The sequence below is a fragment of the Gekko japonicus genome, unplaced genomic scaffold (genome assembly GCF_001447785.1).
Source record: "Gekko japonicus isolate JY-2015 unplaced genomic scaffold, Gekko_japonicus_V1.1 scaffold3318, whole genome shotgun sequence".
In the NCBI taxonomy this organism is placed as follows: domain Eukaryota; kingdom Metazoa; phylum Chordata; class Lepidosauria; order Squamata; family Gekkonidae; genus Gekko; species Gekko japonicus.
Genome location: NW_015163708.1, coordinates 128079 through 146546, shown reverse-complemented (window position 1 = coordinate 146546; position 18468 = coordinate 128079). Strand labels below are relative to the sequence as shown.

The 18468-nt window shown below is 50.2% G+C and overlaps 1 protein-coding gene across 2 annotated transcripts in view; it reads left to right on the top strand.

The window, feature by feature from the left end:
• Positions 1-17188, top strand: part of EIF4E2 (eukaryotic translation initiation factor 4E family member 2) — a 31513-nt gene extending 14325 nt beyond the window's left edge. Inside the window, exon 4 of one of the 2 annotated variants that reach the window (XM_015407833.1) lies at positions 16732-17188. In XM_015407833.1, the coding sequence (XP_015263319.1) occupies positions 16732-16771 (40 nt within the window). In that variant the 3' untranslated portion in view covers positions 16772-17188. Of the gene's footprint in view, positions 1-1050; positions 1205-16731 lie in introns of those variants that run through there. The other variant, XM_015407834.1, reaches the window with a different exon arrangement.
• Positions 17189-18468: the final 1280 nt, after the last annotated feature.

The window sequence follows — 18468 nt, the reverse complement described above, 5'->3', positions numbered from 1 at the left end:
AGCTGTCCTTGAAAAAGAGCAGTTTCTATCAGAGCTCTCGCAGCCCCACCTACCTCGCAGGGTGTCTGTTGTGGGGTGGGGAAGGGAAAGGGGTTTGTAAGCCACTCTGAGACACCTTAGGGTAGGTGAAGGGCAGGGTATCAAGCCAATCTCCTCCTCCTCTTCCTCTTCTTCATCCATTCTTCTTTCTGCAGCTTTTTAAAAAAAGGAGGTGGTAGGTGGCACCCCAAAATGGCTGCCCCGAGAGGCGGAGCCAAACCCTAAATGGCTGCCTGTGCAGGCAGAGCCGAATGGAACACCTCCCGCCTCCTGGGAAGAAGGAAATCCTCAAGGGGGAATGGAACTACACAGTGACTATGGAAACCTCAGTCACTTAACTAGTCCTCATCCTCCAGTAGGAAACTCTTTCCGTTAGATGAGGGAAGCCCATAAAGAATCCTGGCCTTTCAATGGCCCCACCCACTTTCTGAAAAGCTTGGGTTGCACCAAGGGAGGTACTGGTGGGTGCTATGACATCCACAGGTCCCACGCTAGGCAACCCCCCTGAGAACGTATTCCTTAAGTATATGATGCACCCCATCTTCCCTGGGCAACAAAACTGCTGTTTTGTATTTTGTTTCATATGAATTAAATTTGCAAATGCTCAGTTTGCACGTACCATTAGTGGCAAAGGAGGCACTTCTTCCATGGTGAAATTTCATCCTGTAGCTGCATGCATAAACCTGGTAGGTAGCTGCATGCATAAATCTGGTGTGGGTCTTCCCATGACGAAATTTCGCGCTACTACTGCAGGCATAAGCATAGCAGGGCCAGGTGTGTGGGTCTTCCCATGGCGAAATTTCACACTACTACTGCAGGCACAAGCATGGCAGCACCAGGTGTGTGGGTCTTTCCATGGCGAAATTTCGCACTGATGCTGTACACATAACCATAACACTAACAAAAGAAGACCCAAAGGAAACTGTACAAACTGTGCTCATAATTCAATTACAATATAAGGTAAGTATAAAGATATAGTGACCAACAATATGCATAAATATTTCCTTCTAGGTACAGATGAAAAAGAAGTCCACAGAAGAACACTGGATGACAAAATGACAAAATTCTCCAGAGTAAACTTCCATTTCGTAGATTACTTCTTCTGAAAGTCCTTAATGAAATACGTGAACAATTTCAGCTCCAATTACATACAATGATTCTTAACCAGTCCAAATATACCATGTTCAATAAAATACTATACATACAAAAGCTTGTCGCTCCTCTTTTCATAGATTGCAATCTTTTCCAAAACAGGGTAATATACAAAATCTGAAACACTGTTGGTCACTATATCTTTATACTTACCTTATATTGTAATGAATTATAAGCACAGTTTGTACCGTTTCCTTTGGGTCTTCTTTTGTCAGTCTTTGTTGCTGTGACCCACTTGGATTTTGGTTTTTGTACACATAAGCATTGCAGGGCCAAGTGTGGTGGGTCTTCCCAACTGAATTATCATGCGCTTTCTGTTCCCCTAAACCTGCATGCACGCAGACAGAATGGACATTTTAGAAATCCTCCTCCAGCCCCGTCTCAACACCCCTTGGCGTGCTGGATAGACCTGAGGCCAAGAGCCTCCAACGGAGCACCCCCATATTTCCCCCTCCCTCCCCTGGCAAGGTGTTTGCAGTGATGCCATCTCTTGGCAAAGATGCAGACACGCCGAGTCCCAGCGCCTGAAAGCACAAACTGCAGCACTCCGCAAGTTCACGGGCTGCCCTGCGGCATCACCTTTCAGAGCACTCTTTGTCTACGGGAGTTCAGACAGAAGGGTTCGTTCCAGTCGGTGTTTTGTAGCGGGGGAGCAGGAGGATTTTGTTTCTTCACCGAAGTGGTCCCCTGCGGGGGCCGGATTGATCTCTTGCCCACCCGCACCAAGGGGAGCCTGGGAGATGGTGGCAGAGGGGCGGGGACCACGAGCTCCTGGAAGGGGGAGCGGGGGAGAAGCAAACCAAACCGACTGAAGGCCTGCCAGCTTGTGTCAACATGCTCCTTAATTAAGCCCTGTCACAGCCGGCATTAATTGGCCCCCTTGGCAGTCTCTGCCGAACGGCCAGCATCTGAATGGACACGGAGAGCAGATGGCCTTCTTTGTTCCCCCCCCATCCTCAGCAGCGTCCCTCCGGGTCATCCCGAAACCTCGTCCAACTTTATTCACCTACCCCTCCCGCACCTTGACTTTGTGGTTGTTCAGTCGCACGTCCGACTCTTCGTGACCCCACGGACCACATCACACCAGGCCCTCCCGTCTTCCATCATCCTCCGGAGTTTGCTCAATTCCATGTTCGTTGCCTCGAGAACACTGTCTGACCATCTCATCCTTTGCCGTCCCCTTCTTCTTTGACCTTCCGTCTTTCCCAGCATCAGGGTCTTCTCCTCCAGTGAGTGCTCCCTTCTCATTTGCTGGCCAAAGCATTTGAGCTTCAGCTTCAGTATCTGGCCTTCCAGGGAACAGTCAGGGTTGATTTCCTTTTTTTTTTTTTTTTGGTCCAGTCGCACAGTCGAGTCCGACCCTTCGCAACCCCATGGGCCACATCACGCCAGGCCCCCTTGTCTTCCGTCGTGTTCCGGAGTTTGCTCAATTTCATGTTTGTTGCCTCGAGAACACTGTCTAACCATCTCATTCTTTGCTGTCCCCTTCTTTGACCTTCAATCTTTCCCAGCATCAGGGTCTTCTCCAGAGAGTGCTCCCTTCTCATTTGGTGGCCAAAGCATTTGAGCTTCAGTATCTGGCCTTCCAGGGAACAGTCAGGGTTGATTTCCTTTTTTTTTGGTCCAGTCGCACAGTCGAGTCCGACCCTTCGCGACCCCATGGGCCACATCACGCCAGGCCCTCCTGTCTTCCGTCGTGTTCCAGAGTTTGCTCAATTTCATGTTCGTTGCATCGATAACACTGTCTGACCATCTCATCCTTTGCCGTCCCCTTCTTCTTTGACCTTCATTCTTTCCCAGCATCAGGGCCTTCTCCAGAGAGTGCTCCCTTCTCATTTGCTGGCCAAAGCACCTTGACTAGAAGAGGCTTAATCTTCTGAGGAAGGGTTGATGTTTTGACAGAGGCAAATCCCCCCCCCCTTGGTGTGGCAGCCCACGAGAAGGCGTTGAGGGCGCTGAGCCCTTGCAGAGCGTTTCTCTGAGCCAGATCTTCAACAGTGAAATCTTTGGTCGAAAGCAGTAAATTTTGTGATTGAGCTAAACTAACCTGAGTTAGACAGGTTGGGCTTAAGTACACCTGCGTGGTTGGTTCTGGTAGTGAATTGTAGCCTTTAAAAAAGTAATAAAAATGAATGTGGATTTTGTTGCAAGCAAGTTTGGGGGTCAAGACATTACCGGAGCAGCAAGTGTGGAGGAGTCTGGCAATATGGAGAACAGTAGTTCTTCGGCTGAAGGTCAACCCTTCACCCTCTTTGGTTTTGGCATGCACCAATTTTTCAGCCGTGGCTCAGGGGTAGAGCATCTTCTTGGCATGCAGAAGGTCCCAGGTTCAATCCCTAGCATCTCCAGTAAAAAGGACCAAGCAGTAGGTAAAGTGAAAGACCTCTGCCTGAGACCTTGGAGAGCTGTAAAGAGGGGCCGTGGCTCAGTGGAAGAGCCTCTGCCTGGCATGCAGAAGGCCCCAGGTTCAATCCCCGGCATCTCCAGTTAAAAAGGACCAGGCAGGAGGTGATGGGAAAGACCTCAGCCTGAGACCTTGGAGAGCTGTAAAGAGGGGCTGTGGCTCAGTGGAAGAGCCTCTGCCTGGCATGCAGGAGGTCCCAGGTTCAATCCCCGGCATCTCCAGCTAAAAGGACCAGGCAGGAGGTGATGGGAAAGACCTCCGCCTGAGACCCTGGAGAGCCACTGCCAGTCTGAGTAGACGATACTGACTTTGATGGACTGATGGTCTGGTTCAGTATAAATCAAGATGGGTAACCATCAATGCTCCCCTCTAAGCTGTGAAGTCTTGTGAGCAAAAATTCTACTTTGTGAGCTACTGGCCTTAAAGTTGTGAGCGAGCAATTTGGCTACTGCATAAATTTGGAGCCATCCCTTCCTGAGCTAAGAGCGCGCCGGAGGCTAAAGAACTGTGAGCTAGCTCACACTAACTCAGCTTAGAGGGAACACTGGTCACCATGTTAGTCCGTCTGTAGCAAAATTTGTGGCAGGGTATGAGCTTTCATGAGTCACTGCTCACTTCCTCAGGTATAGCTAGAATGAAGAGAAGAAGAGATTGAATTTATACCCCACCCTTCCTTCACTGGGAGTCTGAGCAGCTTACAAACCTCTTTCCCTTCCCCTCCCCACAACAGGCACCCTGTGTGGTAGGCGGGCTGAGAGAGCTCTTTCCAGAACTGTCCTTGAGAGAACAGCTCTGACAGAACTATGGCTTGCCCAAGGTCATCCAGCAGCTGCAAGTGGAGGAGTAGGGAATCAAACCCGGTTCTCCAATTAGAGTCCATGCACTTAACCATCTACACCAGAATGCGAGTCCTTACATCACAAGGTTGATGGATTTCCATTCTGTACAGCTAAATGTGGGTGCCTTCCATGGAGACAGAATAAGATGGGTAGCTGTGTGTCTGTCTGAAGCAATAGAAAAGACCAAAAGTAAGAGTCCAATAGCACGTTAAAGACTTAACAAAATTTGTGGCAGGGGGAGGAGCTTCCGTGAGTCACGGTTCACTTCTTCAGATAACATCTTCAGGTATCTTGCTCTTTTCTACTGACGAAAGGTCGGAAGCTCATACCCTGAAAATCTTTCTGGTCTCTAAGGTGCGGCTGGACTCGAACCTAGTTGAGCAAGTAAGATTACTTATACCGAGTCAGAATAGTGGTCGATCTAGGGCAGGGACCCAGCACAGTAGGCACAGCCACAAAATGGCCGCTGCGGTAGGCAGAGGCAGCCGCAAAATGGCCGCCACGGTTTACTTTCAGTCACACAACGAAGATCCTTGTGCCGCGGTGGCCCCTGCTGCCAAAGAACATTTTAAACATCTGCACCATCTCCAGTGGCCAATCAGAAGCCTTGCTGAGGAAAAGGCCCACCTGGCCCTGCCTACTTTCTCAAAACACTTGGTGGGCACCAGGAAAGGCATTGATGGGCAGCGTTGTGCCCGAGGGCCATGGGTTGGGGATCCCCGATCTAGGGCAGTGCTGTCTACCGGGACTGGCAAAGTAGCAGAAGGCAAAAGTCTCGGGCAGAGGTCTTCCCCCACCTGAGACCCTTTTTTGTACGGGGGATTGACATTAAGCCTTTCCACGTGCCATAGCGGTCGCTCGGCCTCTGTCCCAAAGCAGTGGCGGGTGTGAGAGAGTGACGGTTTGCCCCTCCGATTGATTCTAATTTATTACAGCAAGAGCCAATAAAAAAGTACAATTCTGATCTAAGAAGGATTAAAACAGTGATAACATGGGAATAATATAAAAACATTAACAAGAGAAAATTAATAAGGTTAGTAAAATAAAGTAATATAATCGTACAGTTTTTTTCAGCTAAAATAAGTTTACGTTTCCTAATAGTGAAGCAACAAAATTTTGCCACATCGTAAGTCACTGAGCTCTGAACATCTTCTAAGAGGAATTTACGAAGGACTTCTGGCATAAAGTCAAGTTAAGACTGCAGAGGGCTAAATCTAGACAGAAGGGGTAGTATAAGATGGTCTCGTTCCTCCTGCTAGAATCTGCAGAACAGGAGGACATGAGTACCTGCCTAATTTTACTGCTGCCCTTTATTTAGTTAACATTACCTATGAGCCCTATAGATGGGCCTTTCCCAGAGCCCATTTTGAGGCACTACCCTCTGCTCTACTGCAAGGTAAATTCACTTGAGTTCGCCCCTCCATAGGGTAGCTTGATCTCTGACATTGTACTGCAGTCTGAAAATTAGCGCTGCAATGGAAGCCGGCAACCGGAAGCAGAGGTCGAGAGGGCCAAACCCTGCCCGCTATGTTATCTCGGAAGTCGTCAGAGCAGCTTCCCTGCCTCCCTAGGCCACATAAACAGGGGCTTTGCAGCCCGGCATACCGGATTGTATTGAGGGATAATTGTCAGGTTTCCTCTGAATTCTCAGCCTCTTTCCTCTCCGTAATCTCCATTTGTCTGAGTCTGCAAAGTAGGCTGTGTTGGGGGGGGGTTGGTTGTTTTTTCTTCCTTCCCGACTAGCTTGCCCATCAGTGAGAAAAATAGCGCCAGCGGAGGCGACATTAGGGCCCATTCCCCGAGATTTATCTAAAAGCACTTTTGCCGCAGATAGTGATAGCGTTTTTATGTTTATTGTGGGTGTCATTAGCAAAGCAGATTTAAGGCGGGGATGCAACGGCTAACAATTGGCTCTCCCTTTCCGATCAAAAAATGGCTCTATTAACAAACTCGTGTACAGCTTGCCAAGTGATGCATCGCCATCAGCCCTGAGGGAGGTGGGCAAGTTTGCAGCTCGTGAGCTCTGGGGGGGGGGAACAGCCACGAAAGGTGTACAAAGCCTCCAGATCTCACTCTCCAGTTAAAGGGCTGCAGGGTGAGCAACCCTCTCTGCCAGTATGGTGTAGTGGTTAAGGGCGTGGACTCTAATCTGGGAGAACCGAGTGTGATCCCCCCACTCCTCCACATGCAGCTGCTGGTGTGACCTTGGGTCAGTCACAAGTTCTCTGAGAGCTGTTCTCTCAGGAGCAGTGCTCCAAAGAGCTCTCTCAGCCCCACCTACCTCACAGGCAGTGTTCCCTCTAAGCTGAGTTAGTGTGAGCTAGCTCACGGTTTGTTAGCCTCCAGCTCACAGATTTTTGTCTTGGCTCAGGAAGGAGGGCTCCAGAGCAAACAAATGTATGCAGTAGCCAAATCGCTCACTCTCAGCTTTCATGCCAGTAGCTCACAAAGTAGAATTTTTGCTCACAAGACTCCACAGCTTAGAGGGAACACTGCTCACAGGGTGTCTGTGGTGGGGAGGGGAAGGGAAAGGAGATTGTAAGCCGCTCTGAGACGCCGAGCGAAGGGCGGGATATAAATCCAACTCTTCTTCTCTTTCTTCTCTGCCCGCGAATGCGGCTTGCTAGATTTGATATCCCGCTGGCCGTTGGGATTGGCCGTTCTGAGCGAAATGTTTCACCAGCCTCCATCTTCAAAGCTCTAGCTGTATCATCTAGGCCAGCGTTTCCCAGCCCAGGACCAGGCAGTAGGCGATGTGAATAATAGACCCTTCCCTGAAATCCTGGAGAGAGCCTGCCAGTCTGAGTAGACAATACTGACTTTGACGGACTAATGGTCGGATTCAGTAGAAGGCAGCTTTGTGTGGATATGTGCAACTCTGTGGTGGTCCCGGCAGCTGGTGTTTCTCTGTAGCAGTGAATCTTATTTTTTATATATGTATCATATACAAAATTTTTAGAAATCAAGAGATCCCTGACCCGTGGAGCATGACTTTTTATTTCCTCCAGGGAGACGAGAGAGGTAAAAAAGCGAGGCTGGGATAACAAAGGGCAGGTGAGGGGTTGTTGCAGCTCTGAACGCTTGATTTTGGACTAGCCTGATACCCGTGCTTCACTACGATATTTAACCCCCATAAATCCAGTTATAATACTGATGATGTGAAGTCTGAAATGTAACATTTGTTGTAGGAATTCTAATGGAGAAGATTGTAGTGTAAAAAATGACTTTTTCTCTCTACTGAAGGACGTCTCTGTAGACTGCTGGTGCAGGCTTCCTCATGGCTTTAAGCACCCTGCAACCGCTGTTGCACCTGACAGACAACCGCCTGTTAGGTGTAGGAGGTGGGGGGAGTGTGTTGGAAGCCATCAGAGAGGCTGGGCCAGCAGCATCGCTAAGGTGATCCTGCTGGGGCGGTGTCCCTGATGGATTAAAGTACCCTGGTCCTGCTCCTACACCTGACAAACACCTGCCTGTCTGGTGTTGGGGGGATTATGTTTAAAGGCATCGGGGAGGCATTGCTGAGCAAACCTCCCCGGCGGCTGTAAGCATCCCACCTCCTCTCCTACACCTGACAGGCAGCTGCCTGTCCCGTGTAGGAGGGGGAGGGGGGAGGAGTATTAGAAGCCACTGTGGAGACAGGGTTGGCAGGATCACTAAGGTGCTACTGCTGGCGCAGGCTCCCTGCAAGTGCTGCTGCACCTGATAGACAACTGCCTGTCAGGTGTAGGAGGGGGAAGCATGTTTGAAGCCATAGGGAGGCTGGGCCAACAGCTTCGCTTCACCTCACAGGCAGTTGGCCACTCCTGATTTCCTCAACTGTCGTTCGCTCTCTGTAGTCCCCTGTAACTGTTTGTTTTGTTTTTTTACCTCAGAACACTGAGCTCTGCAGCTGGCCAATCAGAGAGTGGGGGGTGCAAGGAGGCAGCAGCCTGGCAGCCACATAGGAATCAATGGGGGGAGCACATTTTACCCCTTTTGACACCTTAGGGGTCGAATTTCTAAAAATCCCTTCTTAGTGAGCATCTACTCCATGGTAGGTGCGCTCTCCCCAAATTTGGTGTTTCTAGGTCCAGCGGTTTGGCCTGGGCGTTGATTTTACGGTGAGGGGACTTTGTGATAGATAGGTAGGTAGGTAGGTAGGTAGGTAGGTAGGTAGAGATAGATAGATAGATAGATAGATAGATAGATAGATAGATAGATAGATAGATGGGGAGGAAGAGCTTCAAAGCTCTATTTGCAGCCCGGAGCTTTGGGGGCTGAGTTTTCAAGGCAGGGAGCCCTCTTCACGCTTTGCACCCTCCAAAGAAGCGCCTGAAAACCGCACGCAATTTGTCTTTTGCTCTTGTACAGAGTTAAGCCTTTGGTTTGAAGTGCTCGTGTTTTGTTTTTGTTTTTTCTTTTGTTCTTCCTCCCCCCCCTCGTTCTGTTCCCCCCCCCTCTGGCTTGCCAGGGCCTGGGAGGAGTTTCATGGCCTGGTGAACAGCAGCGGTCGCTGAATGGGCACCTCCCTCTCTCACACACCCAGGGTAGGGCCTCATCTTTCTTCTTACGTGATTGTGCGACACACCTCTCAGCCGGAGCCTCCCCCCTCGGGGTGAAGTGGGGCCAGGGCCCTTCTGCCCAAGAAAGGTGCTTGCCCCCACCCACACACACACACACCCAGGATCCACAGACTTTGGCTTGATCGGAACACGAGGCCAGGGAAGCAAAAGCATTTTCCCATGGGGCTTTGCACTCAGATGGTCTCTTGTAAATACCAGGCTGCGGCATGTCCTCCATAGGTGCTGTGCACAGCTGGTACATACATACATGCATAAAAGGTAAAGGTTCCCTTGCTCGAAAGCCAGTCGTATCCGACTCTAGGGTTGCGGTGCTAGTCTCCGTTTCAAAGCCGAAGAGCCAGCGCTGTCCGAAGACCTTTCTGTGGTCATGTGGCCGGCATAACTAAACACCAAGGCGCACGGAACGCTGTTCCCTTCCCACCAAAGTGGTACCTATTTATCTACTTGCAATTTCTTGCTTTCGAACTGCTAGGTTGGCAGGAGCTGGAACTAGAGACGGGAGCTCACCCCATCTTGCGCCACCCGGGTCTCGAACTGCTGAACTACTGACCTTCCACAGCCTGCAGTTCAGCGTCTTAACCACTTGAGCCACAACAGCTCCAATACATACATGCATAAGTGCTGTCAAATTGTAACCGATGACCCCAGCAAGGGGCTTTTGAGGCAGGTGATTATTTATTTATTTGTCTGTTCTTCACATTTATACTCCGCCCTTTCAGCCAAGGCCAGCTCAGGGCGGCTTACCTAAAACCAACAAAAGGCATTTAAAATAGTACAAGAAGCCATTTAAAACAATGGTGTTTTAAACAGTGGTGTTAAGCAGAGGGGGTTGGCCATTGCCTTCCTCTGCAGAGTCTTCCTTGGTGGTCTCCCCTCCAAGTACCGACCCTGCCTAGCTTCCCCCAGCAAGGGGCTTTCAAGGCAAGTAAGAAACAGGAGGATTGCCATTACCTTCCTCTGCAGAGCTTTCCTTGTTGGTCTCCCTTCCAAGTACTGACCAATGCTCGCTCTAAGCTGTGGAGTCTTGTGAGCAAAAATTCTGCTTTGTGAGCTACTGGAATTAAAGTGGTGGGCCAGCGATTTGGCTACTGCATAAATTAGTTTGCTCTGGAGCCCATCCTTCCTGAGCTAAGACAAAAATCTGTGAGCCGGAGGCTGAAAAATCTGTGAGCTTGCTCACACTAACTCAGCTTAGAGGGAACACTGGTACTGACCCTGCTCAGCTTCCAAGACCTGATGGGATCCATGCCGCTTTTTCTTCAAGTTGCACAGCTGGTAGCCTGGTTTAAACAAGACACCATCTGAGCACAGAGACACACACACACACCCCGGAGAATGACGTTTGCCTCCGCAAGAGTCCCTTTTAAATCGGGCCTTCTTTTCTCGACCACTCAGTAATCCTCAGTATTGCAAATAAAACACAGCCTATAAAAAGTGTTCCGGGACTGCCTGCCCACGCATACCCATGTTAGCCACTGGTTGGCCTACGTTGAAAGAGTGGGGAGAGAACGGTCATTGTTCCCGGCTGGTCACCTGCATGGCATTTGCCGCTCGCCACAGGTGACCAGGCGAGAGGCTCTTTTTCATGCCCGCCCCCGACTCAACTCTTCTGGCTACAGGGGATCTGTCCCCTTTTTGCGACGGTGCACTGCCTGTTTGCAAGGCAGCCGCGTGACGAGGGGAGAGGCCTTGTGGGGCTGAGAGGTTTGTCTTCAGCTTGCTTGTGTGGTGTGAATGTCGGGTGCTCGAGAGGGGGCGGGTCCGGGTCCCCAGTCCTGCAAACGCGGTCAGTTGGCCCGAGCCAGCCCAGCAAACACAACATAGTGGTCACCAGTGTTCCCTCTAAGCTGAGTTAGTGTGAGCTAGCTCAAAGTTTTTTAGCCTCCGGCTCACACCTTTTTGCCTTAGCTCAGGAAGGATGGCTCCAGAGAAAACTAATTTATGCAGTAGACAAATTGCTTGCTCACAACTTTAAAGCCAGTAGCTCACAAAGTAGAATTTTTGCTCACAGGACTCCACAGCTTAGAGGGAACATTGGTGGTCACATATAGTAGCCCGCGCCTCCTGGTACGTGGTCTGCCTGGGACTGTTAAAGCTGAGGAGGGGAATGCCGCTAAGCCCCTGGTGATTGCGAGCCACACAGTTGGTGCTCTATGCATGGACCGCTAGCATACTGGCTTTAGCCGGCCCGGGATCGCTGTCCTTTATTTGCAGAACTGGGGCTTAAGCAGAGGGACATGAAAGCTGAGGGACAGACCAATGGGGTTGGGACTCCAGCCTGGGCCCCGAAGGGAGGGCCCCCCATTCCTCCCCACCATGAGCCTCATCGGAAGCACTGGCCCCAGTGGTGGAGGGGCTCTGTGGGTCAACCTGTGGGGGAGACGGGTGGGTGGGTGGCCTCATTGTGAGTCCCGTGTCATTCCCGCTTGAAGAGGAGAATGGAGTAACTCATGAGCAAGAGTTTGTTTCCTGTCGATAGTGCGCGGGGGAGTACATCAAGAAGAATTCATCGAAGGAAGAATCATCACACATGGATTCCGGGTATAGACTCCCTTGTTTTGCTGAACTTCTTCTAGACTGCTGGTATAGCCACTAGAGAGAGAAGAGAAGAAGAGAAGAGATTGGATTTATACCCCGCCCTTCACTTGGAGTCTCAGAGCGGCTTACAAACTCCTTTCCCTTCCCCTCCCCACAACAGACACCCTGTGAGGTGGGTGGGGCTGAGAGAGCTCTGACAGAAACTGTTCTTTTTCAAGGACAGCTGTGCTAGAGCTTGTGACTGACCCAAGGTCACATCAGCAGGTGAAAGTGGAGGAGTGGGGAATCAAACCCGGTTCTCCCAGATTAGAGTCCGCACACTAATCCAGTGTTATTTTCCATTTGAATGGTGCCCCCACACACAAGATTTCAATAATAGATGTAGAACTACTTTTGGAATGACTGTCACCCTTATGGGTATTTACATAAACTTTGGAGAGAACATCTTGTAAATAGTTGTAACATTTATAGTGGTTTAGCGAAACGAGGGAGAAGTCTGTACCCGCAATCCTCGTGTGATGATTCATCCTTCGATGATTTCTTTTTGATGTTGATGTTTTCCTAAATTTACAAAATTGTACTTACCTGCTTTGAAATTGAGCAATGCGTATTCTGTGAGCTTAGGGAAATCATGAGAAGGGAGGGCAGGAAGGGTTGCCTCAGGGCTTAGTTCTCGTGGCCCCTTTCTTACCCGCCCAGGGAAATGCCGATCGCCACGTTGGGTTCAGGAAGCAATTTTTCTCCAGGCCCGTTTGGCCAGGGATCCTGGAGGGCTTTTTGCCATCTTCTGGCCGTGGAACAGGGGTCAGTGGGGGTGTGGAGGGGGAAGTATTTGTGTATTTCCTGCATTGTGCCGGGGGTTAGACTAGATGACCCTGGAGGTCCCTTCCAACTCTATGATTCTATGATTCTACAGACACCTCAGTGGAATGATATGCTTTTTTATTTCATAATTGTAATTATTCACTATTAAGGTATATAAAAAGCAATCACAGACAAGTTTATTTAATTATGAGATTTATGTAGCATCTTATTACAGTGGTTCTCCTTGTTGCTGTCTTACGTAGACACTGTAATCCTCCTAATGTGTCACCCTTGCCAGCTGTGTGACATCTTTGCACATGAAGAAGTTTTGAAGTCCAGTGGCGGCTGCCTCAAATCCAGCTTTGCTTCTTTTCTGCCCCGCAGTAGCTACACTAACCCTCTGTTGGGTGGCATTGGGTAAAACATTTGGTTGCCCCAAAGTCCTTTCTTGGCACGTAATGGCCTATGTTTAGACCCTGACCTCGGTGGGCCAGGCTAGCCTGATCTCATCAGATCTGAGAGCTAAGCAGGATCATCCCTGGTTAGTACTTGGATGGGAGACCTCCAAAGAAGTCCAGGGTGGTTGCGCAGAGGCAGGCAAGGGCAAAACCACCTTTGCTTGTCTGAGTCCTGACCTGGAAGGCCCAGGCTAGCCTGACCTCATCAGATCTGAGAGCTAAGTAGGATCATCCCTGGTTAGTACTTGGGTGGGAGACCTCCAAAGAAGTCCAGGGTTGCTGTGCAGAGGCAGGCAATGGCAAAACCACCTCTGCTTGTCTGAGTCCTGACCTGGAAGGCCCAGGCTAGCCTGACCTCATCAGATCTGAGAGCTAAGCAGGATCATCCCTGGTTAGAGCTTGGGTGGGAGACCTCCAAGGAAGCCCAGGGTTGCTGTGCAGAGGCAGGCAAGGGCAAAACCACCTCTGCTTGTCTGAGTCCTGACCTGGAAGGCCCAGGCTAGCCTGATCTTATCAGATCTGAGAGCTAAGCAGGATCATCCCTGGTTAGAGCTTGGGTGGGAGACCTCCAAGGAAGCCCAGGGTTACTGTGCAGAGGCAGGCAAAGGCAAAGCCACCTCTGCTTGTCTGAGTCCTGACCTGGAAGGCCCAGGCTAGCCTGATCTCATCAGATCTGAGAGCTAAGCAGGATCATCCCTGGTTAGTACTTGGGTGGGAGACCTCCAAGGAAGCCCAGGGTTGCTGTGCAGAGGCAGGCAATGGCAAAACCTCCTCTGCTTGTCTGAGTCCTGACCTGGAAGGCCCAGGCTAGCCTGACCTCATCAGATCTGAGAGCTAAGCAGGATCATCCCTGGTTAGTACTTGGGTGGGAGACCTCCAAGGAAGTCCAGGGTTGCTACGCAGAGGCAGGCAATGGCAAAACCACCTCTGTTCATCTCTTGCCTCCAAAACCCTACAGGGTCGCTATAGGTCGGCTGCGACTTGACGGCGTTCTCCACCACCCATGGCCAATGTTTGTCTAACAGCACAGGAAATTCTAACCCTTCGAGGCTCCGGGTCCTCCGTTTTTCTAAACTAGCAAAGATTTTCAGGGCAAAGGTTCTTTGCATGCCAGATTTTGAATGTTGGTCAGGTATGAAAGAAAATATATATACAGATGTGTGCTCAATGCCCACAGAATGATACAATGACAGAAGAGACTAAATTAAAGCCATATCATTTAGTGTCTGGTAATGAAGAACAAAGAGCTGTGGTGGCTCAAGTGGTTAAGACGCTGAACTGCAGGCTGTGGAAGGTCGGTAGTTCAGCAGTTTGAGACCCGAGTGTGCCGCATGATGGAGTGAGCTCCCGTCTCTAGTTCCAGCTCCTGCCAACCTAGCAGTTCGAAAGCAAGAAATTGCAAGTAGATAAATAGGTACCACTTCGGTGGGAAGGTCACAGCGTTCCGTGCGCCTTGGTGTTTAGTCATGCCGGCCACATGGCCACGAAAACGTCTTCGGACAGCGCTGGCTCTTCGGCTTTGAAACAGAGATGAGCACCGCAACCCTAGAGTCGGATTCAACTGGCTTTCGAGCAAGGGAACCTTTAATGAAGAACAACCACTTAACAAAACAAAAACAAAAAATACAAAGGTCAGTAGAATTACACATGGCAGCCTGCTCCAGACTCTCTCAGTCAGTATCCTTCCAGCAGTCTCGTATTCTCAAAAAGCAGTCTGCTCCAAATTCAATCTCTCTTTCAACACTTTTTCCGGATATATTTAAGTGTTTCAAGACCTCTCCTCACTTCTTTCCAAGCTGCCGCTACTGCTGCCAAAGTAAACTGAACCCACGTAGTGTGCATCTAGCACATGTCTGTATATATTTTTTCATACCTGACGGAAAATAAGCCCAAGTAGATTAACAGAAAAAGTGAATCAATGAACATGTCAACTCGACGATAACATTGAATGTGAGATTTCCTATATAGGATTTGTTCCTGAGGAAGGACCAGAGGTCTGAAACACTTAAATATCCGGAATAAGTGTTGAAAGAGAGATTGAATTTGAAGCAGACTGCTTTTGAGAATACAAGACTGTTAGAAGGATGTTGACTGAGAGAGCTTGGTGCAGACAGCTATGTCTAATTTTACTGACCTTTGTCTTTTTTCCGTGAAGGAATAAGTGGTTGTTTTTCATTACCAGACACGAAATGATGTTACGGCTTTAATCTAGTCCAGTGGTGGCGAGCCTATAGCACGGGTGCCAGAGGTGGCACTCAGAGCCCTCTCTGTGGGCACACGTGCCATCGCCCCAGCCAGGCCCAGACCATCATTAAAGTGTCGAATTCTCTGCCAAATAATTTTAAGTAAATGAAAGCATTTGGGATTGCTTCCTTTACTTTGTTTGGATCATCTGAAGTTAATGTATGAGTTGTTTTTTCTAAAGTAAAACCTCAGTATCCAGGTTAAATGGCCGTGTTGGCACTTTGCGATCAATAAGTGGGTTTTGGGTCGCAGTTTGGGCACTCGGGTCTCTAAAAGGTTCGCCATCACTGATCGTCCCTTTTGCCATCGTATTATTCTCTGGGCACCTAGCACACATCTGTATGTCTTTTTTTCATGCCTGACTGACTTAGGAATGTGTGTTCTTGTAGATTTTGAACGTTCCCATCACGTACACCTCACTGTTCAGGGGGCTATCATCGGAGGCTGAAGAGTGAAATTCCTGGGCACAGCCATGAGCCAGAAAAGATTAAGAAGGGAAGTCATTGTGGGGGGGGGGGGACAAATGATTTACATTTAATGAGGGGACTGAATCCTGTCAGATGTGTTACTGGCCAGGGGCAGTGTTCCCTCTACGCCGAGTTAGTGTGAGCTAGCTCACAGTTTTTTAGCCTCCGGCTCACACATTTTTGCCTTCGCTCAGGAAGGAGGGCTTCAGAGCAAACTGATTTACGCAGTAGCCAAATTGCTTGCTCACCACTTTAATGCCGGTAGCTCACAAAGTAGAATTTTTGCTCACAAGATTCCACAGCTTAGAGCGAACATTGGCCAGGGGCACCACGCATTAGATCAGGGGTCCCCGACGTGATGCCCGTGGGCGCCCACGGCACTCACCGACACCTTTCCTGGTGCCCGCCAAGGGTTTTTAGGAAGTGGGCGGGGCCAGATAGGGCTTTTGCCCAGCAAGGGTTCTGAATGGCCACTGGAGATTTGATTGGCTGCGTAGGTTTTTTAAAACGTCGCTTGAGCAGCCGCTGCCGACAGAGCACAAGAATCTTCACGGCGCGACTGACGTTTACGCCGCAGCGGCCCTTTTGTGGCTGGCTCCGCCTCCTGCAGCAGCAGCCGTTTTGTGGCTCTGCCCACCGTGCCATGTCAGAATCCCGAAGGTGCCTGCAGGCTCAGAATGGCTGGGGGGACCCCTGCGTTAGATTAAACAACAAGGAGAAGGCTGAGCAGGAACCCTATTTTTCACCCTCCTACAGTGGATTCGACTGGCTTTCGAGCAAGGGAACCTTTACCTTTTTTTACAGTGGAAATTATTAGAGGGCGACAGACAAGCATAGAGCCTGCCCATAGTCCTAGCGGTGTTATGAATCATTCATGACACAGTTTCACCTTTTGCTCAGATATTTGCACACCCAGGAATCCCTCCTCCACCAACACACATGGAGAAATTGTGACAGAGAAGGGCCTGTCGGCCATAGAGAGTTCCTAGATCTCAGAAAACAGGTCGTTGCAATTCCAGATTCCACCTGGCCATCTTTGGTCTGTGGGCTACTCCTGCCGCGTGATACCTTTGCTGTGCCTAGAGAATCATGCATGTTAGTTGCATTCGGGGGGGGGGGACCCTGAACAAATCTCATGTGTGAATCGTCCCCGGGCACCGTGGACGAAACGCAGTCGCCTTGGACGATGGGTCCGCTAACCTTCTTTCTCCCTTTATCTTTCAGGGACAATTCCAGCTTCCGAAACACCAAGATCACTTTGTGAGGAGGGGAGGGGCGGCGCTCAGCTCTTCCTCCTCAACCTTGACCCATGAGGAAAAAAAGGGGGGAGGGGGTGTCTCCACGCAGGTCTCGCGCAGCCTCTCCTCGCTGAGGAGGTTTGCACATGTCCCTGGGGCCCTTCTCCCGTCCCGATGGCGGCTTTTTCACCTGCATCAAGGACTGACCTTCCGGCACCCAGACGCCTTGGCCGGCCGAGCGGGGGGCTGCACTTGGCGTTCCTCGGCCCCCTCGGGTGCCTCCTGCCTCGCTTCTGTCGGATGCGGAGGCTTCTCCGGGCAAGGGCCTTTTACCGCCCAGGGATTTTCAGTATTACGAGCGTCTCTGCATCCGGCCGCAGAGGCAGCCCGGTGATTGGGAAACTGCTCCCCTGCCCTGTTCACCTCTGCCAATAAATAATTAGGCCTCTATCCCGTCTCGGTCGTTTCTGTGTGCGTCTCAGTGTGCGTGAAATGCTCTGACCTGGACGGCCCAGATTGGCCCAACCTCATCCGATCTCAGAAGCTGAGCCAGGGGTCAGCGCCGGTTAGCATTTGGATGGGAGGCCTCCGAGGAAGTCCCGGGCTTCTAAGCTCAGAGGCAGGAAATGGCAAACCCACCTCTGAAGCATCTCTTGCCTTGAAAACCTTGCAAGGATCACCATACGTCGGCTGCGACTCGATGCTATTTCCCGCCACCTCTCCTGGCCTGATCTCGGAAGCTGACCAGGGTCAGCCCTGTTTGGATGGGAGGAAGTCCAGGGTGGCTACGCAGAGGCAGGCAATGGCAAACAGACCGGAAGATCAGCAGTTCGGCAGTTCAAGACCCAAGTGCCGTATGACAGAGTGAGCTCCCATCTCTGGCCCCAGCTCCTGCCAGCCTAGCCGTTCAAAAGCAAGAAATTGCAAGTAGGTAAATAGGTACCGCTTCGGTGGGGAGGTAACAGCATTCCGTGCGCCTCGGCATCTAGTCAGGCCGGCCACATGACCACAGAGAAGTCTTCGGACAGCGCTGGCTCTTCGGCTTGGAAACAGAGATGAGCACCGCAACCCTAGAGTCAGATTTGACTGGCTTTCGAGCAAGGGGAACCTTTACTTACCCATTAGTAAAGGATAAAATAGGTTAAAAGAAATGATTGAAATATCAGACTCTTAAAACTTTTTACACGCAGAGCTGAAGGTTTTACATATACAATTGATGGGGGTATCTTATGCCCAGTAGACCATATGCGTTTCGGCCCCTTAGGGCCTTCCTCAGTGGTCAATATTACTATTGTAACACAACAAGCATCCAGAAATAAATATAAGAGCAAAGATTTTCTTTAGAGCCAGGTGTTGCTTTCTCACGTGATGTGCAATTGCTGAACGTTTATGTAGTAGGCCATGGATAATCTCTCATGGTAACTGCACACACTCTCCAAAGAGTTCTGGTAACAAATACGTCTGGATGTGTGTCTCTTCTATCAAAGGTAGTTCATGTGAATCTATCCAGGGATGTGTTCATGTGAATCTATCCAGGGATCATTTTGCAGAAAAACAGGTGCAGGAGCTCATTAGCATAACCTATTAGCATAACTTATGTGCATATACCACACCCCCTGACATCACCGGAAGTGTGTCAGAAGGCAACACCCACCGCTCAGGCTCCACCTGACTGTTTTGGGTTGCTAGCTATGGGGGGGGGGGGGAGAGTGCAGCTCTGCCG